This window comes from Petaurus breviceps, unplaced genomic scaffold (assembly GCF_028583685.1).
Source record: "Petaurus breviceps papuanus isolate PSGF00001 unplaced genomic scaffold, PetGlider_PUasm1.0 186, whole genome shotgun sequence".
Classification (NCBI taxonomy): domain Eukaryota; kingdom Metazoa; phylum Chordata; class Mammalia; order Diprotodontia; family Petauridae; genus Petaurus; species Petaurus breviceps.
In genome coordinates, this window is record NW_027185798.1 from 33,454,903 (window position 1) to 33,480,342 (window position 25,440).

Consider the following 25,440-nt stretch of genomic DNA (forward strand, 5'->3'; position numbering starts at 1 on the left):
GGAGGAAAAAGTCAAATATTAAAAATGTTCTTTCAAAGAAAAAGAACGTCAGAGTGATGGAGAGGAAGCCAGTATTTTTCTCAGGCTGACATCAAGGACACTTTCCTCCTTCTGCCTTTTCATTTCTATCCCTTCTTTCTTTGGTTCTAGTTTCCTTCTATTCTTGCTCCGGATGCCCAAAGACCACCACCTCCACTACAGCAATTAGCGTTTATATAGCACTTTATTGTTTACAAAGCGCTGTGATCAATTATTTCATTGGCCCGCAACAACAGCCTTGTTACTGTTACCTCTATTTACGAAGGAGAAAACAGGCTGAGAGAAATTAAATAATTTGCCCAGGTCTGCACAGCTAAGGACTGAGACAATTTGAATTCATATCTTCCTGCCTCCAGGTCCAATGCCCTATCCACTGAGGGCTGTTCCTTTTCCTTCTGTCCGTGGGCTTTCCTATTTATCACCTATGTGCGTGCTCAGAATATCCCCACACTCAGTCACGGACCCCCGTTTCTCCCCAATTTCTGTTCCCTTCAAATGCTCTCCACTCTCAACCTTCTGTTAGTTCTCTGTGCACACGCTCCTGGGCAGACTGGGCAGTATAATCGAGCTCTCTCGGAGCCGAGTATCTTCCGAAACGAAACGAGACAACTTGCGGTCCAGGTCGGCGGCTGCTGAGAAGTCAGAGTAGCCTCAGTTCACCCGACCTCCTGGGGTCAGCCAGAGAGGTGGGAGAGGCCCCGTGCCAGGTGTCGAGGGATGCTGATCTACCATAGGTTGGGGAGCATGGGGGCGGGGCTCCGCCTCCTGCCTCTGACAGTTTGGGCTGCGGTTGCAGCCTCCGAGTCTTGTGGGTTCGGTCAGCTCCGGTCCAGCTCCTTGCGCGCCTCCCCCGGCTCCGCTCTCCCGGCGGCCCCGGCCCCAGCCCCGGCCATGAAGCGGATATTCTCCTGCTCTAGTTCACAGGTGGCGGTAGGTGCCTCTTGGATGTTGCGAGGTGGGGAAGGAGGGATAGGGTGGGAGTGAGGACATCCTTGAGGTCCAGGGTCTGAGATGCCTAGTGCTCTGAGCTGCCCAGACCCTGTGAGCATCGCTGGGGAGCGAGTGACTTTTGATCCTCTCTCCATTCTTATGCCTGTTTCTTTCTGTTTCTCTCCTCCTGTGGTTCCTCCAATGTCCCTGTCCTTTGCCCCAACGTCCCTTTGGCCCAGATGTCCTCTCCATAGACCCTCCTCCATCACCTTCTCAGCGTCTGTCTTTCTCCAGTCTCTCACTCTTTCACCCAGTACCCCTGAACCTCTTTACATCAGTTCTCTGAAGGTTCACCTTGCTGTTCGGCCAGCCCAACTGGCAGTGCCGGTGGAGGAGCAGCCCGCCTGGCTGCTTCCCAGGTAAAGGATGAATTTCCTGCGGCATATGCCTCCAACCATCTCCCTGCAATTTTGGCTATGGGGCTGGTCCTCAGAGCTCTGCAGCCCTTCTATATATCCCCTCCATAGTAGCCCCCTCCACCTTTTTCCAGACCCTCCCATAATTTCTTGGGGCTACTATCCTCCATACCATTAATTTCGGTTGAACTGAAATTGAGGGAATTTGAGGTCAGGATGCTTCCATCCTGATCAATCAATCTTTCACGATCTTCTTGTGCAGAATTAGAAACAGAAGGCTCCAGAAAGGGTTCACAGAGAAGATGTAGCATTTCCTACTGGGAAGATCTCCAACAGGAGAGATCTCCATTAAGGAATGAAATTGTGCACTTACTGGAATTACTGCTCAAAATTTGTTCTACCCTAGGCACAGTAGCCCTGTTACTGATCCAAATAATCCAGAAATGAATTTGTCATCTGTAAGGAGATTGATTGTCTAAGCTGACCTGAAGGTGTTTATCCTTCAGCACAGTGTGTGAGAAATGCCCAGATAATTAGGACCATAGATTCATAGCTGGAAGGGACCTGGCATTTTCATTGGTTGTACCCCATACCTAGAATGCTCTCTATCCTCATCTCCAACTCCTGACTTCCCTGGCTTCCTTCAAGTCTCAGTTAAAATTTTCCTAGTGCCCCTTAATCCTCATGCCGTCCCTCTGCCGATTATCTCTAATTTATTCTGTATATAGCTTGTTTGTACATAGATACTTGTGTATTTTTTTTTTTCTCATTTAACTGTGAGCTCCTGGAGAGCAGGGACTTTTTTCCCCCTTTCTTTGTATCTCCAGTGCTTAGCACAGTGCCCAGAGCATAGTAGGTACTTTGCTGTTTTTGTTTAGTTGTACCTTACTCTTCATGACTCCAATTTAGAGTTTTCTTGGCAAAGATACTGGAATGGTTTGCCTTTTCCTTTTCCAGTCTGGCACATAGTAGGTGTTTAATCAATGTCTGTGGAATTTAGCTGGATCAAATGAAAATACTAAGAGGTCTACTGAGACCACATCCTTAATAATCTCACAACAATTACTTCTCCATTCAACTTCCTATTTCAAACAGTAGTCTTTAGTTTTATTGGAAGCTCTGTGATAAGGACTGTCACTGTAGAGAACAGGTGAAGCTTAAGATGTGATTGATCCCTGCCCTCAAGGAGATTAGATTCTAGTTTACCTGTTGTTGATAACACAGTCTGTTCCTTGGTCACTGAGAGTCTCCAGATCCCCATCCTCCTTCCCAAGGAGGCTGGTGGTCTCACTTCCACCTTAGGGAAGGGAAAACTCTAGTCTAGGGCACCAAGAATAATTGTTTCCTCTGATCCATTTCAGTCCCAGGGTTTTACCAGGGTCCTTGGTCAAGCCTGGGAACTAGAAAAGTGGAAACCAGATCAGTTTCAGCTGCAGGTTGGTTTCCTCATGAAACTCCCCCACACCTCTGGAATCATAAATTCCTCCACCCAATGGGTGGCCAACCACTCTGGACCCAATTGTCAGGGAAATAGGGTAACAACTTCCCTGGCCCCTCCCAGAGCCTGACTTACTACTTGTGCCAAAGATCTTAGGAGCTATGCTTTCCCACTCCTACTCCTTGAATCTAGGGCTAGTCCACTTCTTTATATTGAAGAAAAAGCTACTACCTAAGCAGAAATCATCATGAAAACAATCTATGTTAACTCCAGACTTTTCTTTTTGAAGAGGGAGAATATTTTTTAAAAATACATGACTTGGTTTTAGTCAACCAGGTGTGGTGCCTTTTGGCATATCTCACACACTGACCTATAAATAATTTACTGAGCTTACAGTATAAGAAGCAGAGCCAGGAATTCATTTTAGAACCCCTTGACCTCAGGTTGAATTAAAATTTACATTAGTTTTCACAGTTGTAAGGCTCAGAGGGAAGGACTCTTGAAATCTAGGTCTAGTTTCACCACAGAGTCTTAGCATACTACATTCCTTCCCATCCCAACCTGTCAGGGACAGTGAGACCTGCTTTCTACCTGTCAGGGCACTTCTAATTTCAATAAGATGTTGTAGACAGGAAGCTGGTGATAAGGAGAGGGTGGAGAAACCTCTGCAAAAGACTCTAATGAATCTGGAACGGGAAGACCCAAGCCTTAACCCCCTTATCAGGGCAGGTGTTTGTTTTCTTGGGGCTTAGGTGACAGTTTAGTGCTTCCTGCAGGTTTTTACAGGTATTGTAAAGAGCAGCAGAAGGACATTAGCAGGCAGAAGTAGGATGAAGTTAATTACTAATATTGGCTTGAATAAGAAAAGTGTTGTAAAAGACATCATCAAGGAAATGCATGACCATAAATGGAAGTGGGCTGGTCATACAGTGAGAGCAAAGGCTAATAGGTGGACAGCCCACATGTGGTCCTGGTACCCACAGAGTATTAAGAGAACCAGAGGAGAATATTTTTACCAAACCCCAGCATATTGGTTAGATCTTCAATGTGTAGCAAGGTCTGGGCATAGATTTCAAAGGATGAAAAAGCAGATATTTTATGATCCTCATGGGTGGAAGAAATGCCTACTCTAAAGAGGCCAGTCCAAGTACTGAATTGCTGTATCCTAAGTTGCTGGCGGAAGACAACAGGGAAGGATCTTGGAATCTTGTTGTCTTCCTAAGATCCCAGGTCTGAAGCTGTGTGATGATTCAGGATCTGAGATTTAGAGTTAGAATGGACCACAGAAATCGTTTCATATAATTTCTCCACATTTTACAGACGTGGAAACTGAGGCCTAGAGAAGTGAAGTGACTTACCCATGGTCACAAGATAGTAAGTGGCAAGACTGGAATTTGAACCCAGGTCCTCTCATTCTAACTACCATATACTTTCTGCTGCACTATGCTGCTTTGGCAATTTGACACAGTGAATTTAATAAATGTTCAAGGTTCCTGGGGATAGGAAATGTTAGGAAGCACTAATTTGTTGTGGTCTGGTCATGTCTAACTCTTCAAAACCCCATTTGGGGTTTTCTTGGCAAAGACACCGAAGTGAATTTCCATTTCCTTCTCCAGCTCATTTGACAGACAACAAAACTAAGGCAAACAGAGTTAAGTGACTTGCCCAGGGTCACACAGCCAGCAAGTGCCTATGGTCAGATTTGAACTCTGGAAGATGGATTTTCTTCACTCCAGGCTGGGCATTATTCACACTGAACCCTACCTGAATTAGAGAACTGATAATATCAAACTGAAACCTTGGAAAGGCCTTAGCTTAAAAAGGCCTAGGTCTCCATTGTATCCAGGGTCATCTCCAATGATCCTGTTCTTTACCTGCCACTGGGCTCAGATGGCTCCAGAGGAAAAAGTGAGGCTGGTGACTCTGCACAGTCCTCCCTCTTAAATCCAATTCACTTGCATGTCATGGCATCACCTCCCTGATGTCATGGTCCTCTTCAAGAAGGAACGACAAACAACAACGTCTGTGAGTAGGAGGAGGAGGAAGAGGAAGAGCCGGGTACCCAACTGGAACTGGCCAGTTGGGCAACACAGCTTCTTCCTTCATGTAAAGAGAGGGGAAAAAAACAAGAAAGTAGCAACCCCTGAAATCAGGTCCACAATTCTTTCCCGTTGACTCAGAAGAAAAAGTCTTTGCAAACATGCTCTCTATATGAAGACAGATAAAACATTATGGACATAGAAAAAAAAACCCAAGTTTTTCCTAGTAACAGCCTCATTTTAGATAAATGATAAGGGATTACAAAATACCTACCCCTGGCAAGACAGTGAAGGGAGAAAAGAATGCTCACACATAGCGATTTTGAGAATAGGAAAATTATAGGAAAACAGGTGAGAACTGAAACTAGCCAGCAAGTAAGGGGTTGGCTTGGTTGGGTAGCTGCTAAGAAGCATATTATTAAGCATTATCCCAGACATGGCCAGGCTGAATTATTCTTTGAAAGGAATATGCCCAACCTTTCTGCAAGCAATGGCCTGACCTGACCCAATCTTCCTGACCAGGGAATTACAGGATCCTCTTGATCCAGCTAGGCAAATGCCAATCAAAATTCTGATAGATGACATTTATATCCTATTTTTAAATTTATAGTGTATTTCACATGCATTAATTAATTTACTCCCAATATAGTCTGGGAAGCAACTTCCTTGGAACATTTCAGGTTATGGTCATTTACAGGGAGTACTTCATGGTGGTAGGAATTTTATCTTAGCTTCTTTTTTTGTGGATGTCCTGGCCCTTGAGGATAGTTAATCATGTACTCCCTCCATCACTACCTAAGAGAATCAGGGCTGTTTGCCTCATAGTTGTACATCTAGAAGATATAGTGCAATGGTGTCAAACTCAAATAGAAACCTGGTCACTAATCCATACAATAAGCATCCCAGTGGGTCCCTTCTGACTTACTTTTAAAATGTATTGTTACATATGTTTAATTGTATTTTTATTTTGTTAAATATTTCCCAATTACATTTTAATCTGACTCTGACTGAAGGCTGCAGGCCTCTTTGACACCTCTGTTTTAGTACAATTCCTTCATTTTGAAGATGAGGACACTGAAGCCCAGAGAATGAAGGTGATTTACCCAAAATGTGACTTTGGGATTTGACCCCAAACATCCTCTGCCACCTAAGTCGGCATACTTTCCAGTGAATCATGACACCTGTAAGAATCTGTACCATGATGACTTGAAGACCTCGTTTTCTTTAAGGGTCTTCCTAGGGAGGAAATTATCTGGGTAGAGTTCTGCTTTGGTCTTTATTGTAATTACATAACAGAAAACTAGTATGGTCCAATGGTTTAAAGTCAGAAAGCCTGGATTCTAGTTGCAGGGTGAGTCTGTTCACTATTTCAAGTTGGAGGAAGGAGACATTTTCATATCAGCCAACAAATAATTGGTAAGACACCGCCTGTCAGTGACTATTTACCCAACTGTTAGGACAGGTATTATCTCCTCCTATCTATTCATAGGGTGGTTGGGAAGCTGAGCAGCAGGTGGGAAAGTATTTTTTTTTAATTAAATCTGTTGATTTGTATATCATGTCAATCTTCTTTCAACACTGCACAAGATCTATACTTTCATCAGCACAGGTCCTCTTTTTTTTTCCTGTTGATGCTGATTCGAAACCTCCAAGCCTTCCAAGGAAGCAATGAGGCAAAAAACAAAAAAAAAAAAACCACAAAAGAAAGCCCCCCCCAAACAGATCTTCTTCCTTGCTTGGCAGCCAAACTTCTGGGAAAGAATGAGCCCTCCTAACTTGGGTAGACTGTACCTCTGGGGATAGACTCTAACCAGTCCTTGCCTCTCCAGCTTGGTAGGACTTGCTAGAGCTTGGGCTTCTCTGGTAGAGCCTTCAAGAACCCAGATTAATTTAGTGCCAGGACTAGGCTTCAGGAGAAGTAAGAGTGTAGTGGAGGCTACTTTGCAGAAATGGGGAGTCCACAGGTGTGGAACATTAGGTATATTGTCAATTTTTTTCTGCTTTTAAAAAAAATTTATTTAAAAAAATTTTTTTGTTGATTTTTTTCAATGTGTTGTTCAGTTTTGTTGATTTCCCTTCCCTACACCCCCTTTATCTCTTTTTCTTAAAAAAACAATTCTTGGGGGCAGCTAGGTGGCACAGTAAATAGAGTACCGGCTCTGGAGTCAGGAGAACCTGAGTTCAAATCCGGACTCACACACTTAACACTTACTGTGACTTTGGGCAAGTCACTTAACCCCAATTGCCCTGCCCTCCCCCTCCAAAAATTTTTTTTTTGTTTTATGAATTGACTTTCTGGGAGGAGGGAAGGATACAGGAAAAATTTAGGGTATGTAAAAACAAAATATATCAATAATTTTAAGAAAGAATGTAATAGAGGATACAAATTAAGGTAGTCTAGTATTAATTTAGATTTACCCATCCCGATAACCTTATGTGATTAGGGCATCCTTCATATTGAAAAGTTGGTGGCAGAACCAGCTGAGAAATTCCTGTCCATAAGTGACAGAAGGAAACTATGCATAAATCTGCATCTCAAGTCTGAGAAGCAGGCTTCTCCAAGCATGAAGCCCCGGGTGTTCTCATCCCTCTCTGTAATCCCCACCCTGTTGCTGCTTCCCATGATGATTTTCACCAAAGTTCTCTCGGAAGAACAATTGCATGGCCAGGTGTGGCTGAGGTCTGGGACAGCTGGGTGCTGAGCTCCCTGTCACCTGCCCAGGCTTAGCCAAGAACCTTTCCCTGCCTTTTGTTTGTTGTTACTAAGGTACCAGGGTGGGGTAGGGGTGAGGGAGGTAGAATGGCCTAGGGATAGACTAGGAAACAAACTTAGGGCTTCCCTCCCTTGCTCTGAAACACAGAATAATTAGAGATCTTGAATGAAAAATCTGAGTGGAAACCAGGGCTTTGGTGATCAATAATAAGCTGTGACCTTGGGCAAGTTACTGTGCCTCAGTTTACCTTTCTGAGAACTGACAGTACAAACTGTTACTGGAACAAACCAGGAAACTGAAACAAAACTGGAGTGGAGCCAAACCAAGAATTTATACAGGTTGTCCCGGTTTGTCTCTGAAAGGTCTGACAGGTATGGTGTTAGAGAGGCTTGTTCTGGGATTGAGCACTCAGTGAACAAAGAACGAATTAAATTTAAAAGACTATCAAATAAGCATTTCAAATTTTTGAATCAACTGCTCACATGTGTTTCATCTCAAGGGTACATTGCTGCCTACGCTATTGGTAATAATAATAGCTAGCATTTATATAGCACTTTAAGGTTTGAAAAATGCTTTGGGAAAAAGGGAATAAGCTTTTATATAACACCTGCTGTATGCTTATATAGATAATATATTTTATATATATATATATGTATATACATAGACTCTGTGCTTAGCACCTTATGTATATTATCTTACTTGATTCTCACAACTGTGGGAAGCAGATGCTGTTATTACCCCCATTTTATATTTGAGGAAACAGAGGTTAAGTGACTTGCCCAGGGTCACACAGCTTGTAAGTGTCTAAGGCTAGATTTAGACTCAGGTTTAAACTCCAAGTTGAGTGTCCTATCTACTGCAATGAGTGAAGCCCCGTCTGGTCCTATATTAGCTTCCTCAACAGGCTTCTTTCCTCTCCTCTGTGGTCAGACATATTTCCAGAATGTATTCGTGTTAAGTAATAAATGACGGAATCTTGTTTCCAGAGGTTGTGTTCAGATTCTCATGTATTGCCTGAGGTGCTGAACTGGGCCTCCAACTTCCTCCCATTAGCACATAAAGTTAGCTGACAATTTGGGCATAGAAAAAGATAAGGGCTGGTAGGCTTCCACCTAGAGGGAGGGAAGACAATCAGTGAAAGGGAGAATGATTATACCTTCTCAGGAAGCCAGCACCTGAGGATATGTCCACCTCTTAGTGGGTGAAAGCTTACTAAGGCCATTAGGGGAGAGGTGGGGCCCCCAAGCATTGTGTAATGGAGAGAGCTTAGTGTGGAGTCAGAAAGCCTAGTTTGCAGCCCTCAGCCTCCCACTTCCTAGTGAAATGACTTTAGCAAGTCCTATCATCTCTTGGCCTGAGTTTCCTCTTTTGTAAAATGAGAAATCATAGTATTTATCTATCCCACATCAATCAGATCATGTAAATAAAGAGCTTTAATACCATAAAATTAGGAAGCCATGTAAACGACATCAAATAGATACAAACATACAGTGGTTCTCAGTTCTTCATGACCTGCGTCTATAGTGATGGTGGAGGAAAATGGGGCGGAGGTAGTGATTATTATTATTATTATTATAAAACACAAACCACATCCTTCATAATTTTGTTGAGGGCTGGCCCTGGCAATTATCTTACATTGGGCAGAATTTTTGTAATTGGTACCTATCCCAACCTTCCATTTCTTGCCCTTCTTATCTCCTTTCTTCTTCCCCAATTCCTTCCCCACCCTCATGTGATGATTCTGGAACAGGTGGAGAAATGGAATCGCCGTGACCAGAAACTCCTAGAAGCAGTGCAGCGGGGAGACGTGAGTCGGGTGGCTGCTCTAGCCTCCAGGAAGACTGCCCGGCCCACCAAGCTAGACTCCCACGGCCAGTCCCCGTAAGTAAGTCCTCCAGCCACTCCAGGCTTTCTTGTTCCCCTTCCAAGTCCTTGATATATACACATACATATACACACATGTGTATATACATGCACATGTATGTGTGCAGGCATGCATGTGTATATACACATGTGCACACACGTGTACACATATGCATGCACACATATACACACATATATCCATGTCTATCTGTTTACCTATCTATCTACAGTGTTATATGTGAAAATCAAGTTCAATAAATCTGGTCCCTGTCCATGAGGAACATTGCTCTACGAGACTGGAAGCTGACAGATTGACATATGGAGGGACTAATGACAGCTACAAAAATACTGAAACGACACCTGTTAAATAGAATGTGGTGTTTGATCATTGTAAAAACAGAAGGGTGAATGGATGTGGAGAGTGAAGTGAGAATCCTAGGCTTTACAAGTTCAGATGAAATGAAATTGGAGGCTGCAAGCTAGGTCAGGTACCCTCATATGAGCTTCTGATGCCTGACTTGCTCACGCCTTCTCTAGTTGTCTGTCTATCTTGAAGCATACCTGTGGGTCTGGATTTCTCCTGTGCTCTATTAAGTAGGAAACAATGAGTTCAGTTCTTTTTTCATCCCCTGGGCAGTTTGAGGGTGCCCAGGGACAGGAATTCTGGCTCTTCTTTCTGTCTCTGTCTCCTTCTTCTATGTGACTCCTTAGCAAATTGCCCTCCCTTTCTGGGGCAATCAGCTTAGAACCAGAGCACTCTTAGTGACAGGTTTGGGGGTATGGTGGTCTATGGAGAATGGCCCACTTCTTTGCTCCCTGCTCCCCCCTTCATCTTTCTCTGCTTTCTGCCCAGCCAGGTTCCACCTAGCCGCATCCAAGGGGTTGACGGAGTGCCTGACTGTGCTACTGGCTAATGGGGCTGAGATCAACAATAAGAATGAAGATGGTGAGTAACAGGTTGATTTTCGACTTGCCCTCTCCTTGACAGAAGACAGTGGAGAGTCTCTGGAACCCACAGAGGATGAAGAATGAGGGCTTCTGGCCATGGGCCTCATGTTCTTTGTTTCCCCAGCATGCCTTAGCCAGCAAGCCTACAAGGGTTCTCCCCATAAAGTTGGGTGTGTCTCACCCTCACCCCACAGCAAGGACCCAGTCACTGGGGGAACAGGAATTTCTGGCCTTGTGTCACTGTAAGCTGTTCTGTCTAATCTCCCTCTGATTATCTGTGCGTCTTTGCTCTCCCTCCCTGTGAGTCACCAAGGCTGTGTGGGTCCCTCTCCCCATCTTTCTTTCCAGGAAGCACCGCCCTGCACTTGGCTACTATTTCCTGCCAGCCTCAGTGTGTCAAGGTCCTGCTGCAGGTATGAGAAAACCCCATCACACTACTCCTATTGGGGTAGAAAGTATAGGTTTACATGTGAGATAATGGGAGTATAGGAAGGGTATATTCTAACTTTGTCTTGTAGGACTATTCTGCAAGATTCACAACTATCTCTTTATAACCCCCTTATCCTGGGGCAGTCTTCATCAGACAGACCGGGTAAATTCCTGTGGTGCTAGGTAGAGTTTCATGGAGGTAGTAAGTTACTATGAATAATCAAGCATTTATCAAATACCTATTAAGTTATCATAGGATGCAGTTGTGTGTGTGTGTGTGGGGAGAAACGTATTACAGAGGTAGAATGAATGGGACTTGGTATAGTATGGCAGCTCCCTCTTGGGGGCTTACAGTCAGTAGGGGAACACAAAAACAAATGACTACAAAACATTATGTACATTAGGTGGTAGAAAACAAAATGCTATATGATATCATCAGAAGAAAAGTTCAGTATTAACTACATTAAAAGAGTGGGGTGTAGGAGACATTTCAGGCATAGGAAACTGAGAGCAAAGACAAGAAGGAAGGGAAGTATAGGGTGTGATCAAATTATCCAGTCTAGCTGGGGCATGGGGAAGGAAGTAGCATGAGGTAAGACTGGAAAGGTAAGGCTGTGCTAGGTTGTGGAGGGCTTTAAATGTTAGGTAGAAAGAGTATGAACTTTATCAAGTAGACAATAGGAAGCTACTGAAGATTCTTGAGTAGTAGAGGGGCAGGGCCAACCCTATATGCAAGGAAGAGTAATCTGGCAATAGTATGTATAGTGGGAGGAGAGAGTGAAAGCAAGAAGATCTGTTAGGAGGTTTTTGTAATAGCCTAACTGGATGGTGAGGGCCTGGGTCAGATTGGGAATAGAAAGGATGGAAAGATGAAAGGGATATTATAGAGGTAGAATTGGCAGGCTACTGACAAAGTTATAAAAGAAATGGAAAAGTCAAAGATAACACCAAGATTTTGAACATGGGAAAGAGATGTGAATGGTGGTCATAGGATCATAGAGAAGGAACCTCAGAGGCCATACAAATGGCCATTCAGAGAGGTAAAGCCTCTCATATTACAGATGAGGGAATAATACCCATACAGGGAAAGTCACTTGCCCAGGGTCATGAAAGTAGTAATTGCCTGAAGTGGGATTTTAATCCAGAGCCTGATTCCACCATTAGTATTCTTTCCACTGCACTGCCAATATGTAAGCTTGTAACAAGCCATATCCTGATTCTCCCTCCTTGAATTACTCAGTAGCATTCTCTCCCACTTGAATTTACTTTATATATACATTGTATGTATTTATGTGTATGTTGTATTCCCTCAGAGGAATATGAGCTCCTAGAGGACGAGTATGATTTCACTGTATTACCAACACCTAACAGTGTTTTGGAAACAACAACAGGCACTTAAAAGGGTGTGTTGAGTTGAATAAACGCAGCTTTGGAAAAGATGAGTTTGAAGTGATCGTTGAAACCTATGGGCAATATGAGAGAGAGGACTGGAGCTCAGAAGAGAGGTCAGGACTGGAAATATACAGAGGGGGGCCATTTTCATAGAAATAGTAATAGATAAAGCCATAGGAGTTAGTGAACTTGCCAAAGAAGAGGGTATGGAAAGGGAAGAGAAGAGAACCAAGGTCAAAAAGTTGAGGTGTACTCTAAGGTGTTGGGAAGAGGAGAAATTGAAGACAGAGAGTGGTAAGTTAGGGAAATAGGAAGAGAGCAAGAGACAATGCTATACCCGAAGCCAAGAGAGTATGTATGAGGGAAGTAGTGGTTCACAATGTCAAGGGCTACAGAGGGTCCAAAGAGGATGAGGACCGACTGAAAAAATGGCAATGATGTTTGGTGATGAGGGATTTCTTGGTTGCCTTTGAAAAGGCATGGTTTTTAACCATAGTGGGCTAACAACCTAGCTGGGGAGCTGGAACATGAAAGAGCATTAGAACAGCCTATAAAACAGCCCCAGAAGAGTCAAAATGGTAGAGACACTGGGGAAATTTTGATCCTGTCCCTTTCTTCAAAACCCTTTCCCAGTGTCCCAGTCGTGGCTGTGGAACCTCTAGTACTGGTGTTGGACACAGTGGCTATTTTTACTAAAATTTTAGTGTGTTGCCCAACCCAATCTCTCTCTGGACTGTACCAGGCTGACCCTCCACAATCAGTTCTTTGGAGTTTTGTTCCCTCCACTCACCCACCCATACTTTGCCCAATGAGATTATGCTATGACTTGGATGCGTGAGGTGGTTGGTGGTGGTAATGGTTGGGAGGGTTGTCTATAGGGCTCATTCCAATTCTATATTGACTCTTCCTAGCATGGCGCCAATGAGGATGCAGTAGATGGAGAAAACCGAAGTCCTCTGCACTGGGCTGGTGAGTGTTGGGGCTCCTGAGACATAGGAGTGTGTGTGTGTGTGTGTGTGTGTAGGAGTATGTATGTGTATGTGTGTAGGGGTATGTGTGTGTATGTGTATAGGGGTATGTGTGTGTATGTTTAGGGGCATGTATATGTATGTGTATGTGTGTATAAGGGTATGGCAATGACTGGTGTTGGCACAGAAGCAGTAGAGGGTCCTTAAGGGAATTTGGGTTCAGCAGGGTTGTTTGCCTTTATACTTCATACCAAGGGGTCTCCCTCTTGACACTGACTCTCCTTCAATCCCACATGAACTAGCTGCATCTGGCTGCGCTTCTAGCGTACTGCTGCTATGTGATCATGAAGCTTTTCTGGATGTTCTTGATAACGTGAGTGTCACCCTTGGAGCCGGGGCAAAGCCTTTAAGATAGATGTTGCTGTCTCTGAGCACAATTGATTTGGGGGAGATGTAGGCCAGATTCAGTGCCTTGGAGCTGTTCTTCCCTCTCTGGAGGGGTTAAGCCTCCACATTCCCCAGGAAACTCAGGGGGAAAAGCTATGGGTCTATATTTGCAATGAGGGAGCAGTGGGCATCAAGTTCTTAAGTCTGCCCCCTCCAGTTGTTTGCAGAGGGGACACTGGCAGGGGGAGGGAGGTGGATGTGCCAGGTTTTTATTTCCTTACTTCCTCTGCTGTGCCTGTTCCCCACCCTACAGAATGGACGGACTCCCCTGATGATTGCCTCGCTGGGTGGACAGGCAGCCATTTGTTCCCAGCTCTTACAGAGAGGTGCCCGGGTCAATGTCACAGACAAAGAAGACAAGTGAGCTCTCCCTCTTTTCTCCAATCCAGATTCCAGGCTCCTTGAAAGCTAGTTCAGGATTGAGGAACCTGCAGCCTACAGGCCACAAGTGGCCTTCTAGGTCCCAGGGTATGGTCTTCTGACTGAGTCCAAGTTTTACAGAACAAACCCTTTCATTAAGGAGATCTGTTCTGTGAAGTGTGGATTCAGTCAAAGGGCCCCACTTGAGGACTTAGAGGGCCACATGTCAGCACCACATGAGGCTGCAGGTTCCATACTCCTGCTCTAGCTCATCCTGTCTCTGGTACAGACAGAAATAATGGTAGGGAATGGGTGTATGTATGCATACATGTATGTATGTATGTATGTGAAATACTTCCTTCCTCAGTTGCATGCCTGAGCTTACCCCTTTTTCTTGGGGATTTAGTGCCTTGTATCCCTATTCCCTTCACCTGCTGATTCTTCTACCATGCTCTATGACACAACTGTTTCCAGGTTTATTGGCCAATTCCAAAAGCTTTCCCACAAGGCTGGTATGGACCCCCCATCCCCAACCCTGCCAATAAGTTAGTCAATAAGCATTTATTAAGCACCTACTACATGCCAGGCAGGACAGCTGTAGTGCGGTAGATAGAGTACCAAGCCAGAAGTCAGGAAGACCTGAGTTCAAATCCAGCCTCAGCTACTTGCTAGCTGCATAACCCTGGGCAAGTCACTTAATGCTGTTTGCCTCAGTTTTCTCATCTCTAAAATGAACTGGAGAAGGGCATGGCAAATCACTCTAGTATCTTTGCCACAAAAAGTCCTAAATGGGGTCACAGAGAGTCATATACAACTGAAATGATGGAACCACATGTGCTAGTCACAGTGCTAGGCTCTGGGGACATAGAGAAAGGCAAAAAAAAAAAAATCCTGCCCACTCTCAAGGAGCTTAATGGTGGAGAAAACAGAAAAACAATTATATACAAACAAGATATCTATATCTATAATTCATGGCTCTCTCTGTGTATACATCATAAATTGGGGGTAATCTCAGAGGGAAGGCACTGAGAGTAAGGACTGAGAAAGATTAAAGACTAACTTGAGTAAGCCAGGGAAGCTTCCTGATAATAAACAGAGAAAGCTTGCCAGGGTTCTAAAAAGTCAATTGCATAACACATGTACAGATCGGCTCTGATCCTGGCCTGTGAGAAGGGGAGTGCAGAAGTGGCAGAGATGCTTCTGAGCCATGGGGCAGATGTAGGGGCTGTGGACTGCATGGGCCATGATGCCTTATACTATGCCCTGCGCACCCAAGACAAGGAGCTATGGAGGCTGCTTCGCCAGGCGTTGAACCGCCGCCAGCGTGGAGGTGAGACAAGCTATGCCCACCTGACCTTCTCCCATCAGTCCCCATCCTCAAAGTAACTCTCCTCAGAGGATTCTTAAACCTCTGTGACTTTGAGGGCCTCTCTCCTATCTACTGTAGGTAGCCTTAAAGATTCTTCTTAGAATCATTCCTTCTCCCTCAAGGCCATAGCAACACTATATTCAAATGATTTATTACTTCAATTTTTTACTTCTTTTCTGATGATGAAAAGTGAAGGGTAAGGCAAATTACTTATTGCAGCCTTGACTCTGACTGTGGGCAACCCTGACTAAGACCATCTCTGGCTAAAATGTTCAACCAATAAAGGTTTAACCCCAAGGTAGCCTTGGCTTTGGTTCCTGGGACAATCCCCTTAGCTGGGGATTTATAATACATCTCTGATTTGAGGCAGCTAGGTGGTACAATGAATAGATAAAATGTTAGACCTAGAGTCAGGAAGCTCTGAGTTCAAATTGTCTTGGATATGTAATAGTTGTGTGCATCTGGGTGTCTCGGTTCCCTCATCTGTTAAAGGGAATAATAATACTACCTATCTTGAAGAGTTGTTATGAGGATCAACTGAGACAATGTGCTTTCCAAACCTTAAAGCATTAAATAAAGGTTAGTCATTGTTATTATTATTATTATATTATTATTATCTATTAAAAGAAAGGCAATGCCTCTTAGGGAAGGCATATATACTGGAACATCAAAGGAGCACATGATATCTGTTTCTCCTGTCATAAGAATCTCAGAGTGATGGTATTCAGGTCAGCAAATACTTATTAAAAACCTACTGGGTGTGTGGCAGCACTGTGCTAGGTGCTAAGAGAGACAAAATCTAGATAAAACTTTGTCCCAGATCTCTTGTTCTAATAGAGAATATGAATGGGGGGGGGGAGAGGGAACCTAAACAAAACATATCTATAAGCACTTTTTAAGTGCCAAACACCATGCTAATCACCAGAGATACAAATATAAAATCAAAGGCAGTCCCTCCCCTCAAGGAATTTATATTCTAATGAGGGTGACAACATGTTTGTTGGGGAAGAGGTAGCCTGAGAGAAGTACTTTGGTCCTGAAAGTTACTGGGATGGTGAATGGGGCTGGACTAGAGAAGACTGACACACTCTATCCATGAAATGTGGCAGAGTTGATTTGATCATGGGTAACCAAGGTATAAGCAAGAGGCAATGTGAGATCTGAAGGTGGAAAGATGTGGTGGAAAAGTAGTGGACTTGGAATCAGAAAGATTTAGGGTCAGGATTAGCTTCCAGTCTAATGGGGGAAGGTAACCTACCCTATGGGAGTGGTAGCCAGTGTCTACCAAAGAGGCACTTTGGTCCTGAAAGTTTCTGGGGTGGTGAGTGAGGCCAAACATCAATAGATCTGGGTTCAGATTCTAAATCTGTTACTTTCAACCCATGTTAACTGGGGCAGGCCTCACTCAATGTTTTTACGTTTCTTCAACAAAATGGGAAAGATGCTAACTAACATTTATCCTACTGAACCCCAAAGAATGAAATGAGATAATGCACCTGAAATTCTTTGTCAATGTCTGTAAACCAAAGGTGCACCATAAATGACAGCTGTTGTTTTCTGACAGGACAAGGGTTGGTTCCACATCCTGATCTATCATCTCAGGTAAAAAGTTAAGACCCTCCCTCTGAACATCCCCTCTGCCCCTCTGAACATCTCTTCAACCCCAGACTCCAGCCAACCTTACTCCACTGCCTCTATGAGAATGTGTCCAGGGGCTGAGCTTGGGAAAGAAAGGCTTCTTTTAGAGTGCCATTCTTTTCAGAGCTACCCCTCACTCTCTCTTTTTTTTTAAATTCTAGGACTCCCCACCTAAGAGCCCAGGGACAGCAGAGCCAGAGGAGAAGGATGGTGAAGAGGAAGGGGATGAGGACAGATGCAGCTCTCAGGAGTGGAGGAGGAAGTATGAAGCAGAGAGAAAGAAAGTCTCCCAGCTGGAGCAGAAGCTGGTACGAAAGGAAGAAGAGTGTAAGGCCCAGGCTTCAGCCTGCCAGGGTCTGGAGAGCCAGGTGCGAGAGCAGGTCCAACAGCTGGGAGTGCTCTTGGCCAGGGAGTCTAGAGACGAAGGTGGGCAAGGTCCCAGTCCATGGCCTGGTGGTGATGGCCTGGAGCAGGGCTGTGTTGTGGATCTGTTGGCTGAGCAGGTACAAGAATTGAAGAGACAGAAACAGGCTATGGCATCACAAGCATCCAAATCTGGAGGGCCTCCATATGAAAGCCAGGAGACTGCCCAAGCAGAGGAGCAGAGGCCTCCACTGCAGAGCCCAGTGGAGAAGGCCCCAAGGAAGCCCAAGGGAGAGCAGCTGGCAAATGTGGGAGGGGTTGTGCCAGGCCAGGGAAGAGGAGACCAAGTGCTTCCCCTCAAAGAGGAGAGAGGCAGGGCTCCGGGTGCCGAGACAGCCGGCATGGTTGCCTTGGGCCAGCTCCTGTTGCAGCTGAGAGAGGAGCTGACCGCAGTGTGGAGGGACAAGGATGCTGCCCGAGGGGTCCTGGGCAGACCAGCTGGAAACAGGGTTTGGGGGTCATCCCAGGCTGAGGCTGCGGCAGCCGCCTGGGAGAAGATGGAAGCTCGCTTAGAGCAGGTGTTAGCTAGGCTGGATCGGGCGAAGGCTGGGTTGCAAGTGGAGAGCGCACCCTCTGTCCCTGAGGCCCAAGAGGGACCTCTCCCCCGAGCCAGAACCGTTAGTGCGGCAACGAGCCCCACCAGAGAAGGCAAGGCAAAGGAGGAAAGGGTCCATGAAGCTCGCGGGGAACGCCTCGGAGCTCCAGGAGCGGGGCAGGTCCCAGAAGGGACGGGGGCCAAAGGACAGCTGGAGAAGGAGGTGTCGGCCCTGCGGCTGAGCAACAGTAACCTGTTGGAGGAGCTGAGTGAGCTGGGGCGGGAGCGTCAGCGGCTGCAGGGAGAGCTGCATACCCTGAGCCAAAGGCTGCAGAGGGAATATATGCCCAGGCCGGAGGCCCAGGACCAGCTGCAGCAGCTGCGCAGCAGCGTGGGGCTGTTGGCTGAGGAGCTGGCGGCGGAGAAGGAAGCCGCTGAACAGCTCCGCCGGCGCCTGGCCGCGCAGAGCACGGGCCTGCAGGGGCTTCGGGAAAGCCTGCCTCCCAACCTGGTGGGCGGAGGCAGTCCCCGGGGGTCAGCCCCTGACCCCCTGGAGGAGCTGCAGGGCTGTGTGGGCACCCTGGTGGCCAGGTACAACGAGGCGCAGCGAGAGCTGGCCAAACTGGAGAGAGAAAACCAGCGGCTGAAGGGCAACGGCAGGGCCCCGGTGGCTCCCCAGGCTGTCCCCCAGGTGGCCGCCCTGGAGCAGGACCTGGGGAAACTAGAGGAAGAGCTGCGGGCCGTGCAGGCCACCATGGGCGGGAAGAGCCAGGAGATTGGCAAGCTGAAGCATCTGCTGTATCAGGCCACGGAGGAGGTAGCCGAGCTTCGTGCGCGGGAAGCGGCCAACCTGAGACAGCAGGAGAAGAGCCGGGCATCCCTGGTGGCCCAGGCACAGACTTGGGGCCAGGAGCTCAAGGCTTTGCTGGAGAAGTACAACAATGCATGCAGGGAGACTGGGCAGCTGCGGGAGGTGGTGGCGGAGGAGCGGAGGCGGAGTCGCGAGCTGGCTGCCCGGGCCACTGAGCAGGAACGCCAGGCCAGTGAGATGAGGGGCCGCTCAGAGCAGTTTGAGAAGGCTGGTGAGTTGCTGAAAGAGAAGATGGACCAGCTGATTGGGGCCTGCAGGGAAAAGGAGGCGAAGGTAAGAAGACTGAGTTAGCTTGCAGGCTGCAGGTAACGGGAGCTAAGGATGGACCCTAGGCCAACCGGCTGTTGACCCTCCAGACGCGCCATCCGAACCACTGACTAATCCTCTTAATAAAGGAGTCAGATAAGACCGAGGATGGCTGGTTCAGACCTTGCAGGGTGTTAGAGGGAGGGTAGAGAAACTGAAGATTTTGTTCCTCTCCTGGTGGTAGTGGGAAGGTGGAGTATATAGGTGGAGGAGATCTGGAGGGATCTGTAGTTTAAGTCTATCTGTCCAGTAGTGCAAAATGTTTTGGTCCAGCAGTATTACCTTGGGCAAGTCACAGCCTCCTTGGGCCTCAGTCTCTTCAGAAAAATGAAGAACTCGAACTATTTAACCTCTATTAGCTTTCTGCAGGGTTAAATGACATTATGGGTTTTTGTGGGTTGGCCCTGGGAACCTAACCACCATTTATAGCATTGTTTTTAAGAGGAAATGCATTCTGAATTCCAACCAACTGACTTAGAGACTTTGAAGTACTGCCCTTAGTAAGTTCATAACCTCCTGTATAATGAAAAAAAAACAAATCTAGGCCAGTTTTAAATGGCTACTGTAATCCTATTTGATCAGTACGGGAAACAACTTAAGAATGTTAGAAAACAACATACAAACAACTGTAAATTAATATTAGCACAGAAAGCCTAAGTGTAAAGGAATGATCGAAATGGGGTGGGGTTCATCCCAAAAGACTTCCTGCAGGTTTGGAGCCAGACTTTCAAGGAAGGGAGGAGACACAGATTGATGAACTGGACTAAAGAAGAAAGTACCTTAGTGTCCTCATCATAAATTTTGGTCCCCACCTAATCAGGGTTACTTGTTGGGGCCTAGAGTTAGTATTGGGCAGGCATCTGATGCCTTATGTGCATGTGGGTGAGATATGGAGGTAACAGGACTTTGGGGGTGACTGCATTGTCTCCCCCTTCTACTTCTGACCTCAGATCAGGGAGTTGCTGAAGAAACTGGAGCAAATGTCAGCTGAAGTCCTTGCTGTTCGTGGGGAAAATACCCGCCTTGTGCTACAATTGCAGGTGGGTCATGGCCCTGGGGAACTCGGCTGGGAAGATCTGAAGATCGTGGTGAGGGAGGTTGAGTCAGGGCTTTGGCAGTGTCAGTGATAGGCCTTACTTGCCCCGGGGATTTGGTGTCTACTGGCCCATATCCTCACATAGTTTTTTGTCTGCTTGTCTTGTATGTATTTTACATTATTTTGCATGAAGTTTATTCATGGGTGGCTGTGTTGAATTCCCTCTCCTACTTAAGACTATAAATGCCATGAGAGCAGGCACTGTGTCTTAGCAGAACTCTCAGTGTCTGATACAGCTTATTGCAGGTAGTGAGAGCTTAATAAGTGTTCTGTTTAGTTGATTTGGAATAGATTCCCACTTTCCTGCTCTACGCTGGGTCTATGAGGGTTGGGATATAAGGTTCAATCCATTGAGATGTTCATTCCCAGGATTCCCAGAAGAACCACCAGGAAATCATCTCCACCTACAGGAACCACCTGCTTAATGCTGCTCGGGTAAGTATATGGACAGGTCAGGATTCTGTATTGGGGAACCCCTCTCTCATCTGTCTCTGGATAGGGAGGTACATGGTTGTTTGTGTTGCAAGCGTCTGTGTGTGTTTAAGAGGAACTTCCCTTTCTTTCTCTGAATCATCTTTCCAGGTTCTGAAACAAACTTTTTAATTCCTTATCTTTTCTTTACTCCCTTCCTCTGTTTGCTTCAGTGTTAACTGGAACCAATTTACTCCTGCCAGGGCATGTTGGGCCTGCCTTCTGGGAAGGATGGATGAGCAGGCTGCCCCTTTTCTTATTTAACCTGCCTCTTTCCTTTCAGCTCCTTTCATTTTTCCATCTTCCTTGTATGCACAGGGTTATATGGAACAGGACGTATACAAGATTCTTCTCAGGATCCTCAAGATGCAGGAGTGAGTTCCCATGGATGGTGCTGGATTTTTGACTTCTCTGCTGTGAGTTCTAGTGATAATGATGATGGTGTAGGAAGGATCGGGGCTGGGGTTAGAGGAAGATGGAATAAAAAAGGGGCTTCCCCTCCCTCTCCTCTTCTGGTTCCCTGTGGGTGGCTGAGATTGAAGAGACTTTGGAAGGCAGATCTTAGACTGGAGATAATAGGAGGGGTTGGCTAATTGTGGAGAAAGAGTTTAAGATGCCATTGAGGTAGCAGTGGTGAAGGGGTTAGTATAAGCTCATGCTCAGTAAAAGGAGGGTGGTGGTGACTGAAGAGGACAGTGCTATGTCCCATGGTGGGATCCAAGAGCTCCAGAGATTCACCTTTCTTCCAACTTCTTTTTTCATCCCAAATTCACTTCATTCCTCCCTCTGCTTCTGAGCAAAGTGGACTCCCTTTTCCAGTTCACACATGTTGTTGTGCAGTCATATCTGACTCTTCATGCCCCCATTTAGTTTTTTCTTGACAAAGATACTGGAGTCGTTTGCTACTTCCTTCTCCAGCCCATTTTACAGATGAGGGAACTGAGGCAAACAGTGTGAAGTGTCTTGCCTATGGTCACACAGTTTGTAAGTGTTTGAGGCTAGATTTGAACTCAGGAAGATGAGTCTTCCTGAATCTCTATCCACTGGGCCACCTAGCTGTCCTAGTTCACACATATGGGATCTCCTTTGAGCATTTGATGTGGGGCTATGTGGGGACTGAGAAGGCCTTCCTAATGTCCTCTTCTTCTTCTTCTTTTTTTTTTTTTCCCAGAGGGCAAGGGCAGCATCAGAGACCAGAACCATGGCCATGGTGCGATGGTGGTGGGGCTGGCCAATAGCAGTGGTGTGGGCTGGACTTCCCTGACATGAAAGACCCCAGATCTGAGAAGCTAGACCTTGGATGCAGGACTGATGGAACCAGAAAAAAAGCATGGAAGAAACCAGTTTGTGGGAAATAAAGCAGGAGGCAATATGGTGTTGAGTATCATTGCTTCTTCTGTCTGGTGCCAGGGTGGGCATGCATTTCCTAGCTCCTTTTGAGATTAGCAGAAAACAGCCTCTCCCCCAACGGGAGGTAATTGATATGACCTTTCCTTTTGCCAACACTTCATGTGGAGATAACTACAATCCTCTCCTCCTTAAGGCCACTGAGTGAGTCTATATCTGCTTTTTGTCTAGTGTGGAGACATTCGGGTTAGAGAGCTGTTTTATGTTCTAACCAGAGTGAAGCATGGATCTGTTGGGGACAGCTTGCCCCCCCCCCCCCCCCCAGTCCTTTTTTCAGCCAGGACAATGGAGCAAAGCTTCCTTTAGTCTAGAAAGACTTCTACTGCTCCCTCTTCTGCACTGACCCCCAAAGCTAGCATGCTGCTGCATAAGAGCAGGAGCACTCTCATCCCTACAGCCTTGGAGGCTGGTCTGACACCCCAGTACTGGTCCTTCCAAACCTTTTGTTTCTCTAATGGAGGCAGTATGATCTTGGGGATAGAGAGCTGGCCTTGAATCTGGTAAGATGTGGGTTCAAGTTCTCTCTCTGACATACCAGTTATATGGGCTTTTCAGGCAAGTCACTTAAATTCTAAGTACCCTAGACTATTCTCTTAAGTCTAAATTGTGATAGAAGGTGCTAACTGTACTAGTAGAGGGAATTTCCTTATCTAAGATCTTCTTATACCCCTAAAATCACAGGCCCAGGTCTATCATCTGATGGGTCGAGGGCCTTGGTTTGACACTGAAGGAAGTTTTGGAACTTGTCTCCTTCCTATCCCCTTTCTACAATCCCCATAAGCCTTTGGGGTACATGATTCCCAGCTGGAGGTGGGGTGTGGTGATGGCTGGAATGGGGACAGTGGCTAACATATGGATGGGGAATGGAGATTGGAGTGTTGCTGAACAGAACTCATTTGCCTGTAGTTTGGGTCATGAGCTTCAGGTATAAACATTTCCATATGGGAGATGTGTGTGTGTGTGTGTGTGTGTGTGTGTGTGTGTGTGTGTGTGTGTGTAAGAGAGGAGAGGAGAATGGGGAGGTGGTACCTTGAAGGAGATAGCTGTAGTGCTGGGGGTTGTGCAGCTGCTTTCTTCAGGATTTGGGTAGAGGAGCAGCTCTGAATCTGGATCCCCCAGGGATTGTTCCCGTGGTCCCTGGATATACCAGTTCCGGTGAATGGGTGTGGGGGAGTGGAGATTGCTTTAAGCCATGGTGGGGTAGGGAGGGATGGAATGGAGGAGTGGGGAAGATACATAACATATCTGCAAGACCAGTCCTAAAGGTGCTGCTGACTTGTGGCCATCTGAATAGAATTCCTCCTCCTTGCTCATGCTCATCACAAATAGAAGAGCTTGCTTTATTCATCATTTTATGTCATGGGGTCAGCTGGAAAGGAGGAAGAACTGAGGCAGGGGGAGGCAAAAGTTTTTTTTTTTTTTTATGGGGGTGGGTTTGACCAAGCTTTACAGAGTGAGTCAGAAAGGGCCTTGGTAATGGAAGCCACGGATTTCTGGGAGCTTGCTCCAGGATTCAGGGTTTTGGGGGAAGAAATGATAAAGTAGTAAAATAAAGAAGGCTGGTACTAGTTCTGCCCAAAACCTGAACCTTAAAACAATCTCTACCTAATACACCATCTTATTTAAAAATAAACACCTAAGATTTTTCAGATGTTGGAATTTGTTTTGTAAATAAACCTTTTTTCCTCAGTGAGGACACATTAACCCTAGTCCTCACCCAGTCTGGTTGGTGGATGGTTAATGAAGTGTTATGTCTGTCCTGGGGGTAAATGTGAGACCCTGGATTCAAAGTTGTGGACTGGAGGAAGTTCACCTTGACCAGCAGTCACAGGACATGGCTCTGTACAGGAGGGGTGTTTGAGGAAGGCTGGTTGGATTGGGCTGAATCAAAAGGAAGCAACCTGCAAATCCAGAAAGGGAGAGAGACTTCCCCAGAGCCACCTTATGGGTTGGGAAATTCAACAAACGTTGACATAATGTGTTTGGTGCCACATGAAGCGTATTAATAACAATAGGACTGATGTAGTGCTTTAAGGTTTATAAAGCGCTTTACAATATTATCTCATTTTATACTCACAACAACCCTGAGAGGCAGGTGCCTTTATTATCACCCCCATTTTACAGATGGAGACATTGAAGCAGACAGGGGTGAAGGAACTTACTTGCTCAGGATCACTCAGTAAATGTGTGAGGCTGAATTTGAACTCACGTCTTCCTGACTCCAGGCCTATCACTTTATCCACTGTGCTACCTACCTTTGCAGAGGTTTCCAAATGTATTTGGCCTACTGCCCCCCTTAAAAAAAATTACTCAGCACCACTCTGGAAATCTACTTTCATTAACCCTTTAATGGTTTAAAAAAAATTTGTGTCATTTCAAAAAAATATGATTAAAAAAACTCATCTTAAAATTAATAATTGATTTTTTTTTACTGCATTGAAATTTTGATGATGCAATATTTCATCAGGTAACCATATAGTATCGTATTGTAAACAAGCCATTACAGGAACATATTCCAGCCGATGCATGCTGGACTTCCCAAGGATGCACTACATGCTTGCTTGCCAACACTTGCTTGTTAAGACCTGTCAGCAGACTTGAACAATGATCAGTTATAACTTGCATTTTGTATGTTTATTTGGATAATAATGTAATCATTATGACTTTAACTCTGATACACAACAGATGAAACCTACCAACAGTTTTTCAAAATTCTCTTCCCTTCTTTCCTTATTCTTCTACTGCCCCTTACTTTTATTCAAAGACCCTCAACTGTACCAGAGGCTACTACTGCCTCCCCCATCATTCCTACACCCCTAGGGTGGGGATGCACCCACTTTGGGAACCTATGCTTCAGATAAAACTTATCCCTAACCCTATGGTGCTTAGGGTCTAGTGAGCTATATTTTCTTCTGTCTATCCTACCATTCTACCCAGGTGGGATCAGGGTAGATCATGATTCAGTGGAGTGGACAAATAGGCCAATTTCTTCATCTTACAAATGAGAAAACTGAGGCCCAGAGAGATCACATAGGTAATGATAAAGACAGAACAGAATAGACCCAGGTCCTCTGATTGCGAATCCAGTCTGATTTTCCACTGAACCTCAATTCTAGGATGCTCCTTTCTTTGCAATCCATTTGGTGGCTAGGAAATTATCCTTCTATGGGATAAACTATATGGTGGAATTGGCCTACGGTGAATTCTGTGGTACCTATCAGCTCTCAAATTCTATGACACTAGTTGCTTACTTCCCCCACCCCCAAATAATGTGAACACATGGTCCTCAAAAATGGTGTTTAGATGGAAGTAGTTGAGAGTTAGCCACCTAATTCCTGGGC

At 45.6% G+C, this 25,440-nt stretch overlaps 1 protein-coding gene across 1 annotated transcript; it reads left to right on the forward strand.

Annotated features, from left to right (window-relative positions):
- The first annotated feature begins 781 nt into the window (after positions 1–781).
- Positions 782–22,066, forward strand: ANKRD35 (ankyrin repeat domain 35). The gene is made up of 14 exons (XM_069090157.1): positions 782–969; positions 9,327–9,457; positions 10,297–10,385; positions 10,736–10,800; positions 13,120–13,177; positions 13,479–13,549; positions 13,877–13,983; positions 15,129–15,313; positions 16,917–16,954; positions 17,152–19,092; positions 20,076–20,165; positions 20,591–20,656; positions 21,011–21,108; positions 21,864–22,066. Exons 1-13 carry the CDS (start codon positions 784–786, stop codon positions 21,068–21,070), a joined length of 3,087 nt encoding a protein of 1,028 aa, XP_068946258.1. The 5' UTR covers positions 782–783; the 3' UTR covers positions 21,071–21,108; positions 21,864–22,066.
- Positions 22,067–25,440: the final 3,374 nt, after the last annotated feature.